This window comes from Mixophyes fleayi, chromosome 3, assembly GCF_038048845.1.
Source record: "Mixophyes fleayi isolate aMixFle1 chromosome 3, aMixFle1.hap1, whole genome shotgun sequence".
Lineage (NCBI taxonomy): Eukaryota > Metazoa > Chordata > Amphibia > Anura > Limnodynastidae > Mixophyes > Mixophyes fleayi.
Genome location: NC_134404.1, coordinates 120,124,024 through 120,141,066, shown reverse-complemented (window position 1 = coordinate 120,141,066; position 17,043 = coordinate 120,124,024). Strand labels below are relative to the sequence as shown.

Sequence of the window (17,043 nt, the reverse complement as noted above, 5' to 3'; positions counted from 1 at the left end):
ATCATTATCATGTTTTGTCCTCCACCTTCACCCCGTCTCTCTCTCTGTAAACTTATGGCAGGGTTTGCTTGGTGAACTCATTCTATTACAAGAGCAGCTCAAGCAGCATGAAGAGGAGGCACGCAGGGCTGCTGGAAACATTAACACGGGCACTTCACAGCAGAAGCGCAAGGTGACGGGTCTTAGGGCACTGGAAGCAATGATAAGTTGACATGTGTACCAGCCTTAGTTTATTGTGAATAAATCATTTTACATGTATGTATGAAATAGTCACAAACACAGGATAATATTTGTAATGTTTATTTTGGTTTTATGTGATGATTATATTCTTCTGAAATGTTTGTGGAAGTGTTGCTCATCCCTCTACATATTTCTGTTTTCTTGAAAAAACATTAGTTTAATTTGAATGTGGTTATCTGGTGATAGAAAAGTGATTGTGCCTGATCTCTAATCTGTGAGCACACTGGGTGGTGATAAGTGGTGAATGGTGTTTATGACCAGGCCATTTAATGCAGAGGAAGGTATTGCAGTATGTCAAACTGTTTAGACTTGAAATATAACCTAACACAGGCTTTGACGCAACAGTACAACAATGATACATAGCAAACAAAACGGTTAAAAGCTCGTAAATGTTTTAATTATGGTTCAGCTAAGGCATAGTGCTATTATTTTTGCAACTGTTCTGTTGTCGATCATATTTAAATACCTAGCCATGCAACAGATTTTTTTACTTTATTTTAATTTTTCTATTTTTTTTATTCCCCAGAAACATTAGTGACATCGGTAATCTTGCATACCACTTTTCCTGCTTTCTGTTCTTTTAAATCTTATATTTTAAATTGCTTTTGTTGGAAAGTTACATGAATGTTTTTAATAGCATTTTTTAAGGTTTAATGTTTGCTTATTTTGTTGATGGCCACATACAGATCTCAACTAAGAACACGCTTAAACAATTGGTAGTGACTTTTGTGGGCATAAATATTTAAGTGAAATAGTTGAGACTGGAATATAATGATCTGGTAGAAGGAGAGTGGCTATACTCAAAATTATGGTATCATTTAGTATTTTATAGTGAGCGAATTAAAAGACAATGACCATTCAAATCTATTTTGACTGAACAATTTATCTAGGATTCTAGATAGATATAACCTGTGTGGCTCATTTGGAAATAGTTAAACTTAGTGGCAGAAAAAGTAATTTTACGATTTAAGTAAAGTAATTAAGAATTCCTAATGAGACAACAGGAGCAGAGGTTTTGAGGGGGTGAAGTGCAGGTCATATTTTCATGTTTCATAAATTTGATTCTTGATATAATGAATAGTGAAATGTGTATTTGTCATATTTGTGTGAAAGATCCTAGTTAATTGAATAACCTTATGCGCATCTTAGTATATCAGTGTTAATATATAGTTCTGTCCAGATCCACAAACCTTTTGTTTCTCCCAAAATTGTTGTTTTTTTTGTTTTTAAATGAGAACAACCATAGCTAATATATCACAATCTGCTTTTTAAGGCATCTGACAAAGAGAAAGTTGATCAGCTGCAAGAAGAGCTTTTGCAAACACAGGTGGGTGTTTTTAATGTTTATGACTGGTGTTACCAGATCTTAAATTTTGTGTCATGCGCAAACATTGGTTCCTTTTCTCCAAGAAGACAGTGTTTCTTTCAGTGTGCGCTACACTCTCTCCCAATCAGGCTACTTCCGCCCTGCAGAGCAACTGTAAGGTGTACAGGACGCTTACCTGGGAGAAAGGGTAGCGCAGTCTGAAAGTTTGACTTGTAAGGCACGTCGAGTACCTCAATACCATAAACAGTGATTTGAATAAAATGGTTTTGCCCAAGTGAATAGACTTTCAGTGAACCTTATTTTTCTCTTTCATCCTGTCTGGGGGACACTGCTACCATGGGTTGTATGCGGGGAGCTTGGAGTTGACACTTAACAAGTTAATTTAATACTTGCTGACAGACTCCTTCCCTCTGCAACCCCCTCTCTAGCCTCAGTGTTGAGTGCCCAAGGAGTTGGGCTTACTATGGCTGCTCTGCAGCTACATCTTGCTGATTTTACTTTTTCATTTTATTGTATTTTATTTTGCTAAATGGAAACCATGCAAGAACTGAAGGGGACTCCTATGCTGAAAACAGCTGCAGCTGACAGAATTCAGTGTGAGCAGGACGGCTCTCACTGCCAGTGCTTCATGACAGGTGCTGCCAGCGGTCTCGGGGATCGCTGTCACACCGGAGCCCCTTCCTTGCAACAGAGACCATCAGGTCTTTACAGTTAAGGGCACTGGCGCTGCCATTGTGGGCATAGAGTGCCGGTACTCGGTAAATGGCGCCTGCCATTTGGATGGATTGTACCAAGTCACCCGCTCTTCAGAGAATAGGGGGGGACTTGTGTACACACTCTTGGTGCCATCTTTGTTACTAAAGAGAAATGGCTGTGCTGCGTTTAAACATATAGAAGCAGCACCACAGCCAGCAGGTACCACAACAGAGCCTTCATGAAGGAGGTGGAGAACTGAGCTCCCCCCTGGCAGGCTACATAGACTCTTCCTAACGCAGGAAGACACACAAGAGAAGAAGAGTCTGCAAATACAAACTTGCTGACAGGCTCTTTTCTCTGAGACATGGTGTACTAGACGACATGGAAGCTATGTACCTACTTTTTTACTCCCACTTCTTAGGAGCTGTATTTTCCTGAATTGTCTGGTTCAGGTTCCCTAGTAGATCCTGGCGCTTTCCATTTTCTGTTCCCTCAAGCTCCTCCATCAAGGCTGGACTTTCGGCCGGTGCTTCAATTGCCGACGTGTCCGGCTGGATTCGCTCCTGGAGGATCTGCTTGAACAGTGGAAAGTGTCTGCTCAGGATTAAAGGTTATGGCAGTTTTGGGGCAACGGCCCCTACCATTGTTACTGACTGTCCATTCCCACTGGAGTTTGTGCTGGGAAATGAAACCTAGCTTCTCTCAGCATTCAGGTAACGACAAAACTTTCTGGGCCACACCCAATTCACAACTGAGTGACCCACAAGGTGTGGTACTACAATTACCAGAAAATAAATTTGCTTTTGCTTGTTTTTAAATCCCTTTTTTTTTCAGCTGACATGTGCTGTGAAACCTTCATTGGTAAATAGCAAACAAACCCCCCTCCAAAAAATGTTTTTTTTCTTGGACCACGCCCAACTCACAGCTTACACCCTTAATAAGCGTGGCACTACAATGACCAGCAGTGTTTTAACTTCTGCTTTCTTTAGCAACAAAACAGCTGCTAATCAGGTCCCAATGCATAGGTTTGTCTCTTCTCAGCAATACTTTTGAAACAAAAGCATTACAACAGTTTGGTGTATTATAGTGGTCTTTAACAGACTCCACTCACCACCCTTGCGTCTGGAGGCTAGGAGGACGGCTATGTCTTGGTTGTCCTACAGATCCCCCGATGACACCACTTGTGAGAAAGTACACCATTCACAGGAATCGGACACAGGTCCTGCTGATCCATTTAGCTGTTTATTAGCAGTTGTCAGGATGGTAAAACTGCTCCAATGCTGGTACAGCAATCATACCCAGTAACAGTGCACAAAAATTCCCACCACCTACATCTGGCTAGACATTACTTCCCTGTCTACTCGCCGGCCACTTACTGGCATTGGTGGTGCCACCCATGCACACATACAGACAGTGTCTTTATCCTCCACCCCAAGCACTACAAACAAATCACAGCAAACCAATCACACCCATGTGGAACACCTGTGTGTGTGTGTGCTCTCAGAGAGGAACCTAGGGAAAACTCGACCCTGTTTGCAGCCTGCTGCTGCAGACTAACTGTGTTCCTACCTGTTCCCTTATAGGGAAACTGGCAAATATCCCTCTTTGCCTATATATATATATATATGTGTATGAATATATGATATTCCACAGTTAATATATGTTTTGCAGTGGACAGTATCCTGTCTAGAGTTAACTTAAACAAGAAGTATACTCTGAAACAGGTTCGCATATTATATCCATTCAAATTGTGATACTGTTGTGCTGAAAGCTGAGAAACAACAGGTATCCTCTATATTTGTATATTCGCCACCTGTTCTGACTGTGTTGCTTCCTAGGGTATGAAAAACACGAGGAACTGGTTTGCTGCAGCAGTTACCTGGTCACAGAAACGATGGCTGCAAAAGAAGCACCCGGGTAAAAGGATTTACTCGTCATACTATAAATAATAGTGTCTCTTGTGAACTGAAAGACCCGGGCCTCTTCCTGCATACTGTAGGGCTCACCCATTTTAAGTAGGACCAGGGTAACGCCTCCCCCCCCCCCCCCAGATATATACACATGTCAGTGTGTGCAACCGAGCGTAGTCCGTAGCAACATGTGTTTAGCTACTTGCCAGGCCGACGAAGATGTAAACTAGTGCTGAAGCCTTTTTCTGTTACTGTACTCCCTTCCAAAGTGGACAAGTACGGCCCCAAAGTAGTTACGGGCCAGGGCTGGCTTGGTCACATAGCATTAGAGGTCCTCCCAGTAGAACCCACTTGCTCGGGGGTTAGTGGAGACCTTCAACCATTGGCATGGTTCTTGGTGCCACCCACATGGCGCCATGAACGTAAGTGGACAGGGTTCCAGTCGGGCCTGCCCTCATAGACTGTCCACACTAGGACTCTTCTAAATCAGAACAGGTATGGAGGATTTTGCCTTTCCCCACAGTGGGTCGGAAAGAAACCTCCAGGCATAAAGACATTGTGGATGGTGACAGGTCACCTAGCCTTGGACACTAATATGAGAAAACCTGATGGTAAAAAGAAGGCTCATAGAACTTGACCCTTATCCTCTGCCATGTCAAAGTATTGTACCGCGGGTATCTGGTGTTTAATACAAACACCTAACCGACATCACAGCCTACCTTTATGCAGGTAGGGCTTTGAAAACTTAAGCAGACCAGCGGCCAGTGCAGTTACAAGGCACTGCTCCCTATGGCATGCCATTGTCGGAGGTTAAGGGATACAAGTATGCGGAAACGTGGTATGCTGTATCAGTTCATTACCTGTCCTTAGTCTGTGGCAGGACCTTCTATTTAAGGTCCTCCTGTGCCGACATGGAGTTTGTAAAAATTACCCAAGCCCTATTCAGGTTGGGTCTCATTAGGGCCTGAGGCTGTTATACATTGCATGTTAGCCCACAGGAGATGAGTGCCCTACTCCGTGGTATATTTATTATTATTATTATTAATATTTATTTATAAGGCGCCCGTGGCATCCGCAGCGCCGTACAGAGACAAACAAACTTACAATACAATGGGAGACAGCACAGTACAGTAAACACAGCAACTCAGTAAGCTCAATGCACAGCTAGAGAGGGCGGGGAAGGGGGAGGGAGGATCCGCAAACAACGGGGCCCAAGAAGGAGGGCGCGGAAGACAGGGAGACCCCCAGGGGGGAGGAGGGGTCGAGAGTGGACGTGGGGTGGAGGACCCTCGAGGAGGAGGGCTAAGTAGCTGGAGAGCAGAGTTAGAAGTGGTAGAAACAGGAGGAGAGATGGCCCTGCTCAGAGGAGCGTACAATCTAAGGGGAGGGGTGGACAGACAGAGAGACGCAGGGGAGAGAGGGAGAGTAGGGGGACGGAGGCAGAAGATAAGGTAGGAAGTTAAGTGGGAGACAGAAAGGCTTTAAGAAAAAGGTGGGTTTTTAGGGCCCGTTTGAAACTGGACAGATTAGGGGAAGTTCTGATGGAGGGAGGGAGCTTGTTCCAGTGGAGGGGGGCAGCGCGGGCGAAGTCTTGGATACGCGCGTGGGAGGAGGTTATAAGGGGGGAAGAGGCGACGGTCAGAGGCAGAACGGAGAGGGCGGGATGGAGCATGAATAGAGAGGAGGGTGGAGATGTAGGGCGCAGTGGAGTTGGCGAGGACCTTGTAGGTGACTGTGAGGAGCTTAAAGAGGATTCTGAAGGGGAATGGGAGCCAGTGAAGGGCTAGGTAGAGGGGGGAGACAAAAGAGGAACGGCGAGAGAGGAAAATAAGCCTAGCTGCAGCGTTAAGGACGGAACGAAGGGGATCGAGATGAGAGTGGGGGAGGCCAGTGAGGAGGAGGTTGCAGTAGTCCAGGCGGGAGATGATCAGAGAGTGGATAAGGCATTTGGTGGCATCTTGGGAGAGGAAGGGCCGGATGCGAGCGATGTTGCGCAGCTGGAAGCGGCAGGATTTAGCAATAGAGAGGATGTGGGGGCCAAAGGAGAGAGGAGTCGAGGATGACACCAAGGCAGCGAAGTTGGGGGACAGGGGAGATAGAGGTGTTGTCGACAGTGATGGAGAGGTCAGAAGGGGAAGAGGAAAAACTATGAGCTCAGTTTTGGCAAGGTTAAGTTTGAGGAATCGAGAGGACATCCAGGAGGAGATGGCAGAGAGGCAGGCGGACACCCTAGAGAGGAGGGAGGGAGAGAGATCAGGAGAGGAGAGGTATAGTTGAGTGTCGTCAGCGTAAAGGTGGTAGCTGAAGCCGAAGGAGCTGATGAGTTCACCCAAGGAGGAGGTGTATAGAGAGAAGAGTAAGGGTCCCAGAACAGAGCCCTGAGGGACCCCGACTGGAAGGGTGGATGGGGGGGAGAGAGACCCAGAGGTGGTGACAGAGAAGGAACGGTGAGTAAGGTAAGAGGTGAACCAGGACAGGACTGGGCCGGAGAGGCCGAAAGACTGGAGGGTGTGAAGGAGGAGGGGGTGGTCAACGGTGTCAAAGGCTGCAGAGAGGTCAAGGAGGATGAGAAGGGAGAAGTGGCCCCTGGCTTTAGCAGAGAGGAGGTCATTGGTGACTTTAGCCAGGGCAGTTTCAGTGGAGTGGAGGGGGCGGAAACCAGACTGGAGAGGATCAAGGAGGGAGTATTCAGAAAGGTAGGAGGTGAGACGGCTGCAGACGAGCCTCTCGAGAATTTTGGAGGCAAAAGGGAGAAGAGATATGGGGCGATAGTTCGAGAGAGAAGTGGGGTTGAGATTAGGTCTCTTAAGAATGGGGGATACGAGAGCATGTTTGAAGGAGGAGGGGAAGATGCCAGTGGAGAGGGAGAGATTAAAGAGGTGGGAGCAGGTGGTGGGGGAAAGGGAGCGAAGAAGGTGGGAGGGGATGGGATCCAGGGGACAGGTAGTGGGGGGGAGGATGAAATGAGAGAGTGGGCTTCCTCGCCGGTGGTGGGACGGAAGGAGTGGAGGGGAAGGTGGTTGGGGGGGGGGGGGGGGGACAGAAGAGTGGGAGGGGTAGAAAAGAGAGTGGAGGAGGAGATTTCAAGTCGGATGGCCTCGATTTTAGAGGAGAAGAAGGAGGCGAAATCGGAGGCAGTCAGGGAGGAGGGAGGGGAGGGAGTCTTTATTTCAAAACGAACTTGGGCTCTGAGTGATTTTTTTATTTTTTTTGGCCGGCCCCTCTGGGGTGGTGAACCTTGCAAAGGTCAGTAGTCCAGAAGCAGACCCCTTTTGGCCAGGGCCATTCATGGAGAGGCACCCAGAGTCCTAGCTTCCGAAGGCTGTCAAGAGCCTTGGCCTGAATCTTGTTTAGTCCAGTACCACACTATTACACTGGATCCCACAGACAGATCAGCAAGGCTTACTCTGCCGGGATCCCATAATATAGGGCAGAGGAGTTATTCTTCATCCTCCTTCGGCTTCCCTAGCCAGCTAGGCTGTTGAGTCCCGTACTTGCTCTACGAGCCCTCATTCTGTATCTTCTCCACCTTGGGTTAAGATCTACTGTGGTCTCCGTTCTTTTCAGTGGATATCTGGATGCCTTTTTTTGGGGGGGGATCAGTCTAGTAACGGGACTTGCACGACTGTGAGATATGTCAGCAGTGGATCACACTCCTATATCTCAATGGGTGCCTGAGACGGGACCATCTCACAACAGACAAGGCCTTGGCCCTGAGCACATGGAACACGGTGACATTGAGACCGGCCGCTGGGGCTGGAGAGCAGTGGTCTTTTTAACACAGAGAGAATCGGTATCCGACATCAGGTACCTGATCAGAGAGAGTGCTCTACAGATATAAGTTGGACCATAGGAACATGTTTCTGCCCCAGCAGGGGTCTCGGTCACTTCCTTAAGGGTTCCAGTCCTTCAGTCTGACAATCTCTTGTTTGGGATTTCTGTCAATTGAGTGGGTGGAACGAGGAATGCCAGAAGGCATTAAATTACAGCCTTGGATGATTGGGTAGACTTCTGTTGCAGCAGTCTAGCGAGAAATCAAATCTCTCCACGCACAGCTTCAGACGCTGTGCCAGCAGTGGATTACCTGATATACATCTCAGAAGTCTTGCCAAGTCACCAGAACCTGGATTCTATCAGGACCAGGGTTTCTACTGTTGATGTAGCTGTCAGGACCATGTAAGGGAAATTCCAAATGGGACACCTATTCCTCCCACTGCGCAGGGTCCTCCAGTCTCCAGGAGGTCTATGAAGGAGGCCCTTCTTAGAATTCTACTATCTTTAAATTGGGCACCGGTTCCGGCTGCCGTATTCTCTTTGCTGGGTCCAGGAAGAAGGGGGTCGTCTGCTTCGCACTGACCTCCTCCCTCACCCCCCTTTCTCTTCCTCATGTTCAGGTCCGTTATGGTCGGCTTCTGATGATTCAGGGGATTTTCATCCACAATAGTGGATAGGAAACCTGTGGCTACCACAGTATCACAGGGTGCTCAGTGTTTTGTAGGCGGGTGTGAGCATCACAACTTTTTTTTTTTTTTTCCTATTACTAGTTTTCCGCAGATTGCTGCTGGAAGATTCTCTGGCTCAGTTCCTGACTGTTCTGGAGTCGGCTTTCCCTCCGGGACTTGCTCTGTTTATTGCAGAGACCTGAAAATGTGCAACAGGTGCGGACCCTTCCCTAAGGAGATCTGCACACAACTCCAGGGTTCCTTTCCTGGCACCTAGGGGTGGGCAAAGACATTAGGTATTCATTCCTTGCCACCTTCATCGAAACTTTGTGTTCAGCTGTAGTGTGGTTGCCACTTGATAGTGGAGTTACTTGAACAAGGACCTTGGTGCAGGGTATAAGGCTACGGGCCCTTGTGGCTATACCATATTCTCCATTTTATGCAATGTAAGGGCTGTTTCGTACAGTTCCTTCACTGAAAATCAAATATAAGCTAGAACAATTGGGCTGCATCTTTAGAGCGCCTGTGGAGTCTGTCCTTTTCTTTTTCAGTCCCGTCTATCAGCCTTCAAAGCCTTTTAGGGTTCAAAGTGAATCTGGAGGTTCTGGTACCGGTCCTTCGGGAGCTAGCTGCCTCTCTGGACTTTATCTCAGGAGGTTTTTTTCTTTAACATAGGGTTCTTGTCTCCTACTCGTGGTGGGGCCATCCAATATTAGGAGGAGAGTTTCTGCTCATATGGTTCCATACGGAGGTTGGAAAAGTCTGCTAAGCAGACCATCGCTATGAGCATTCTGTCCTCTCTCCGACAGGTCTTTATCGAGTCGGCCTGTGTCATATTGCCTTTGCTCCAATTCCACTCATTTGTGGGGCTGATCTAGGCTTCACTTAATGGTGTTTTAGAGGATCGACTTGGCTAAGCAGTTATATAGTCCTTTGGCTGCCATTTCACTTGCGTTACCTAGTTACTGTTGGCAGTACGGCCGCTGATTTTTGGCCGCAGTGTTGCGTGCCGGGCTTTAAAGAGCGGTCCCTCCCTTCAAGGGGCTGCTTTAGAACAGTCCCCATGGTAGCAGTGTCCCCCAGATAGGATGAAAGAGAAAAGAGGATTTTTATACTTACGATAAATCCGTTTCTCTGATTCCATCTGGGGACACTGTGTTCCCTCCCTTCTGTTCTTCTGCTATTTGGTCTTTGGTGGTGGTTTCCCCTTACTTGGGGCTTTTGTACTACACTGAGGCTAGAGAGGGGGTTGCAAAGGGGAGGAGTCTGTCAGCAAGCATTAAATTAACTTGTTAAGTGTCAACTCCAAGCTCCCCACTTAAAACCCCTGGTAGCAGTGTCCCCCAGATGGAATCGGAGAAACGGATTTATCGCAGTAAGGAATATGTGTCTTCCCCCTCATTTCACATATTGTAAGAAGAAAAAAAAAAAGTGGTGGACCATGCAATTGTGATTAAGTTAAATAGATAATTGCAAGTATAGTTTTCAATTATAAAACATATTATCTCATTCTTTAAAACATACATTTGTTTTTTCTTTTTTTAATATTGAGGTGACCCTATGACCTTATCCCTGAGAACTCTGTTCACACTAATGTACCCTCACAAATTTTCCAATCGCCACTCTGATATACATTTGCTCCTCTTATTTTAGCTGTGCCATCTTCCACTTAGAATGTAAGCTCTCTAATGAGCAGGCTCCTTCATACACTGTGTTTTCATGTCTGCATTTATTTTGTGTACCTTGTATGTCCCTGCTTTATGTATGTACTGTTTTCCCTACTGTGCTGCGCTGTGGAGCCCTGTGGCGTCTTATAAATCTATGATAATACTTATTGAAAGTGAGTTTGGGAGTTGCTGTGGCATTGCTGATTGTACAAACTAATAACTGATAATACACCTACTAATTCACCGCAGCCTACTGTGTTCACTTTCCGAATTCTTGAGATGCTCTCCTTATAAATACATTGAGCAGCGGTCAGTATTTCAACATAGCTAAAGTACAAAAAAAAAAACTTTAATTTTGTGGTGGACGTATCATCTCAACATAGACCATAGTGCCATTTTCTAATTTTGTTGTTTATATCTTTCAGCTGAAATACCAGCGAATTCTTGAACGTCTGGAGAAAGAAAACAAAGATCTGCGAAAAGTAGTACTACAAAAAGATGACAAAGGCATTCATCACAGGAAACTCAAGGTGAAGTAAAAGTTACATGGATTATGGATTTCTGTGTGTGTATAGATATAGATAGAGATAGATATCGATTGATAAATAAATACATTATATATATATATATATATATATATATATATATATATATATATATATATATATATATATATATATACATACATACATACATACATACATGACGGTATCTTCATATAGTATGAATGGCTGATGACTATGCGCACATGCTAATTGGAGCATTGGTCTATTGTATTTTCCAGCAAAACCAAATAAAATCAAATTATTTTGAAGTTTTATTTGAAAACAACCGAATTAACAACACTGTTCTGCCTGTTATGTAAATATGGCAATTAAAGAAGCTTACAGAAGATTGAAGAAAATGAACCTGTTTCTAATACACAAAACAAGCTGATTTCTGATAAAAGTTAAGATTTATTTAAAGAAAACATTTTTTTAAACAACTTTAAGCTGGAGTTTGTATGCAGCAAACATAAATGTGTTGTTTTTTCTGTGTACCATCATTTGCTTTGTATTACTAGCACTTGTAGATTAGATACAACTGAGGAAATAGATTGGGTTATTGATAATTTTCATAACCTGTTTTTTGTATTTTAGAAGTCCTTAATAGATATGTATTCTGAGGTACTGGATATTCTGTCTGACTATGATGCCAACTATAACACACAAGACCATTTACCAAGGGTATGTTACTATACTGTGGTGTGTGTTTTTTTTTCTTTTCTTTCCTTTTCTTGTTTAAGTGGAATTCACAACCTACTTGTATACATGTATTGAAATCTCCTGTGAGAGTCCTTTGAACTTGAAAAGAGGATTGTTGTACTTAAAATTAAATCCAGTTCTATGATTTCTTTTGGGGCGCTCTACTACCATGAAGTAGAGAGGCTGGTGCAGGAGCTGGGCACCTTGAAGTTTATAACTACACAAAGTCTGAAGTTTCTGTTTTCTATATCCCCACACCAATGATTCACTAGTTTATACTTCCAAAAGTTAGGCCAAACAGATGAAACATTCACACACCATAAACAGAAACATCAGAAAAACTGAAGTAATGAGTGTGAGGGTGGGACCGCAATGTCCCCCAAAAGGAATTCGAGAAATTCATTTAACACAAGTACAAAATTCTTCTTTTTGCTTTTTTACAATTGGGAGACACAGATACCATGGAACCTTCTAAAGCTGGCCCTTGGGGAGGTTACGCTCAGGCACACCCGTTCGCATATCCTTTTGTCCAAAGCTATCATCTTTGGGTGCAAAAGTTTTAAGATGGTAAAATTTGGTAAATTTATGGACTGAGCACCAGGCAGCTACCCAACGTAGTTGCTCGACAAACGCTCCATGTAACACCGCCTGGTAATCACTTACTGATGTGGTAGAGTGAGCGTAGATATTTTCAGGAACCGGTTTCTCTAAGCTGAGCTAGTCCTGATGAATAACAGCTCAAAAAACGACTTGGCAATATTCTGTTTTGTTGTTTGCAAACCTCTCTTCTGCTCGTTGTGAAGAACCAGAAGAGTGTCTGTCCTCCTTAAATCAGAAGTTCTGTTTAAATCGATCTTTAGCGAACTGACCATAGCTAGCATATTAAGTGAGTTGTGATCCCCCCCACGTGTCCAGTTTGCTTCAGAGAAGCTATAATGATGTCCTAGTTAAGGTGGAACCCTGACGCCACCTTGGACTGGAAAGATGGCATGGTAAGTAAGACAGCACTGTCATGAAAGATTTGCAGCTCAGAAACTCCCCTGGTCCATGTACGAAACTTAAGGTAACCATTGTCAAAAGTCTCTAATGGTGGGAGTTGTAAAGTTGATAGGACTGTATTCAGAGCCCAAGGCGCCATTGGAGGGACATACTGTGGCTATTGAGTACTCTTTGCACGAATGTCTGAATCTCCAGGATCAGAGCCTTTTAGGAAGGACTGAGCTTCTATCAGGGCTTTGTTACAGCTTGCGGTGATTTCTAGGACATTGATAGCAAGTGTTGTTTCTTCATGAGACCCTGCAAGGATGCAATTTACTTGCTCCCCATCCCTGAAGGCTGGCGTCTGTGGTCACAATGGTCCAGTCCCAGATGAAAAAGGGGTGTCCCTTGTTCACATTGTCTACCTTCAATCACCACAAGAGAGATTGTCGTGTTTGAGATGACAATCTGATAAATTGGGAGGCTATCTGAAGGTTTTACCTAGATCAACTTATCACAATATCGTTTTGAAAAGTCTGGGAATGAAAGTGTGCATATTGCACTGCTTCGAAGGTGAAGGCCATCTTCTGCAATAATTTTCATACAGTGTTCCTCTCCTCTCCCAGAAGAAATCTGGGAGAGGAGAGGAGCCTCAATGCACTGTCCTCCCCAAGCAGCTGAATTTGGGAGCAGTTTTACTCTGACACGACAGTCAGCTCCCTGTTCATAGGACAGCTCCCCAGCATGCCTCTCTGTCCCTAAAATTGGGGGTGTTGCCTGACTAAAAAACACCAGTCTTTACTTTGTGTAAGTGCTGAAAATATTCTCCATAAACTCCTATAAGGACTTTTGCTGTGACTCTGCAGTGCACTCACCTATGTATCAGCCTCTGCCTGATACATAGGGTAGATACTCCCGCACCATTGTCCCCGTCCGTATAAAGCCTAAAGTGACTGCCTTAGGCAACTCTGTGCCATAGTGCCCAACTTCGTGGCACTTAAGTTTAAAATTGGTGAAAAATAGGTGAAGGATTATAGAGGAGTAGAGCTTCAGACTTTCTGTAATTTTAACCAGCTTCCATGGCAGTGTCACCCAGTAGGAAGAATGAGAAACATGGGTTTGACATGTTGACTTAAACCAGTTTTACAATCTGTTTTGTGTAATGGGAAGCTGCCATTATATACTATTTCAGAATGGTACTAAAAACACCAATCCCATTGTCATCTGAAAATGAGTTTAATTCCATTTGGTTTTTTTGGGGGGTTTGCTAAAAAGCAGTGTTGCAAAAATTCAGCAATAGCTCACAAAGTTTGGAGACTCCCAGAGTTCTGGACTAGTCAGAGATTAGAGTTTCTTAATTTAGTGTTACTTTACCATATTTGTTCCACAAAAATGTATTTCAGTCTTTGGGTGAATTTTGCATAATGATCATATATTAAATGTATGTTTTTTGTCTTGAAGGTAATTGTAGTTGGTGACCAAAGTGCAGGAAAAACCAGTGTCCTTGAAATGATTGCTCAAGCTCGAATCTTTCCTCGAGGATCTGGAGAAATGATGACTCGTTCTCCGGTTAAGGTAGTGAAAATGCTAAACTGTAGATGTATTGGTAAATAATTAATATTGATCTTAGATAATTAGCGACTAAATTAAATCAGGATGTTAAATTGCGAACAACATAGAGGGTGGATCAATAATGGTAGCTTCCATTACAACATTATCATTTTTATTTAAGATCTAAGTAATAATACAGTTTATCAGTGCTCCTAAATGAGTTCTGCTCACTTATAAAAGTATATCGTTCATCTCCTTAAAATATACTGAAATAACATACAATATATAGGTGATTGGCGCTCCCACGTAGAGGCAATAACTGCTACAAATATACGCAATGGCTTAATGGTAATATCAGCCAGCATAGACTTAGATATGTGTCCGTAATACAATATATCAACTTTTTAATCTATAGTCAATCATTAAATTCTGTGCAGTATAGACAAGAAATAACATTATTTTCATGTGATCCTGTTTTTTGAGTACTTGTGACCTCAGAAAAATGTGATAAACAATTTAATCCTATAACTGATTATAACAGAAGTATTCGTTTAATGCAAGAAATAAGTGATTCACTCAGTGGGCCCAAACCTCAACACAAATTATTTTTATTGTTCATTTATATAGCGCCACACTAATATGCACACACGCACACGCACACACATCCATTTTGTCACAAGCCAATTAGCCCATCAGGTTTTGGAGTGTAGGCTGAAACCTTCCCAAGCACAGGGAGAATATACAAACTGCCCACAGATAGGGGGGCGCAGGTTGGAATCGAACTTTTGACACCAGTGCTGTGAGAAAGCAATGCAAACCACTGTTCTGTCCATAAAAGGACACTAAAATAACCAGATCTCACACACGTACACACACATGTACACTTGTCCTTTTTAATTAGCATCCAGTTAACCTACCAGTATGTTCTTTGACTGTGGGAGAAAATGGAGCACCTGAAGGAAAACCATTCAAAAACTGGGAGAACATACAAACTCTTCATAGATAATACCCTTAATTGTGCCTTGGTTTTAGCTAAACCTCCCTAATTGTTATTTAAAAATGTCATAATATGTCCACTTATGCTATCTCTAACATTAACTTCCCCTTTCCTGCTATTGGGGGATACTGCGAAACATTGGGGTATAGTAGGCAGACTAGGAGTATAGCATATTAAAATTTACCTCTTGAACATACACTCCTCCCCTACTATGCCCCTCCCATGTGCGATCAAACTCTGTTTTAGTTAAAGTGCTAAGGAGGTAGGGCATTTTTTTTGTGACTCCTGCCTACTTTTTATTTTTAATAAATTTTATGCATAGCAGGGACCCTTATTTGTACTCGAGGAGTGAATAGCCTAAGGGTTGCCTTCACTTCGGTTCACTGCAGGGATTGTGGAGCCTCTGGACTTTCCTCACCCCTGATGCTGTGGCAGCCGTCTGGTTATAGCGGTGTGTTTTGAGAGTGAAGCTGTCAGTTGTTCCTCTCAGCCACACGGCTTGCATCCCGCTAGTAAAGAGCCGTTCCTTTACAGCTGGGGATCTCTGTGCAGGGGGAAGACTGCACGACATGACTCCTCTGTGGAGTAAACGTCTCCAGCTGTCAAAAAGAGCAGGGGAGAGCACAGGAGGGTGGGCACTGCTGGCTACAACTGTAACCAGCTTTATATGTTATGCAGCAAGCGTATGGACCATATATATATATATATATATATATATATATATATATATATATATATATATATATATATATATATATATATATATATATAGCGAAGATCAGCTTGCCAGTCTGTCGGATTGGGGAACAGTCATCGGTCAGGTCTGTTTCCAGAGCCTCTGGTCCCCCCTGGAATAATACCTGCCCATCAATGTGCTAGAACGCGGAGCAGTTTGTCGTACATTGATTCAGGGTCAGGTGGGTCTGGGTGAGAAGCCCCTGAGGGTTCAATCTGACAATGCTACGACGTAGCATTGTAGCCTTCTTGATCCATCAGGTGGGAATGCGCAGTTCCATGGCAATGCACGAAATGGTGAAGATCATATCTTGGGTGGAGCGTCATGTTCCCTTGATTTCGGTCACATTCATCCCAGGGTTGGAGAACTCTGAGGCAGTTCACCTCAGCTGCAACTAGATCTACACAGGGGAATGGTCGCTTCACAAGGATGTCTTTGCCCTTCTGGTTCAGCCTTGATGTTAGCCGAAGATAGACCTCAAGGCGTCTCTTCTGAACTTCCAATTCCCCCTCTTCTGCTCGAAGTCCAGGGATCCGATGGTGGGATACTCAGATGCCAAGACTATTCTGTGGCTGTTTCGTCTGAAATACATTTTGCCACCGTTTCCCATGATCTTGCGGATGCTCAAAAAACTCATAAGAGAATGAATTCCCTCTATTCTGGTAGCTTCCGATTGGCCGCGCAGAACCTGGTACTCGGATGTTCTCTAGATGGTGGTTGGTACACTGTTACGGTTGTCTCTTCATCCAAATCTTCTGGTTCACGATCCTTTCTGCTGCCACATTTTACATTGTCTGGCTTTGACGGCTTCTGAGACCATAATCCTTTGAGCCCAGGGATTCTGGCACACGTTTGTGATGACCATGATTAAGGCGAGGAAACCCTCTTCTGCAAATTGCTTTGGTGTGAACATCTGGGTTTTCACACTTCTCATTTTAGTTTTCCCCACCTGCTTGCTTTCTTGCAGGAGGTTTTGGGTAAGGGGCTACGTCTTTCTTCCTCAAAACTGCAGGTTTCGGTGCTTTACATTTTCTTTCAGCGGACACTGGCTGTTTTGAGGGATGTTCAAACTTTCTTATAGGGTATTCTGCACGTTCAGCCCCCCTTTGTACATCCGTTTGAATCATGGAATCTTAATCTGGTGCTCGCGGCTCTCACTAAGGCTTTCTATGAGCCTTTGGACCAGGTTGATATTCGTTATGTGACTTGGAAAGACAGTATTTCCTCAACATTTTATTTCATTGTCGGGTGTCTG

General features: G+C 44.1%; 1 protein-coding gene across 4 annotated transcripts in view; it reads left to right on the top strand.

Moving 5' to 3' along the window:
- The window catches only part of OPA1 (OPA1 mitochondrial dynamin like GTPase), a 73,932-nt gene that overhangs the window by 15,417 nt on the left and 41,472 nt on the right, over nucleotides 1-17,043 (top strand). For 2 of the 4 annotated variants that reach the window (XM_075202265.1, XM_075202264.1), the window contains 5 exons: nucleotides 62-172; nucleotides 1,514-1,567; nucleotides 10,708-10,812; nucleotides 11,422-11,508; nucleotides 13,966-14,079. In XM_075202265.1, coding sequence (XP_075058366.1) covers nucleotides 62-172; nucleotides 1,514-1,567; nucleotides 10,708-10,812; nucleotides 11,422-11,508; nucleotides 13,966-14,079 — 471 coding nt within the window. The remainder of the gene's footprint in view (nucleotides 1-61; nucleotides 173-1,513; nucleotides 1,568-10,707; nucleotides 10,813-11,421; nucleotides 11,509-13,965; nucleotides 14,080-17,043) is intronic. The other 2 variants (XM_075202268.1, XM_075202267.1) reach the window with 1 other exon arrangement.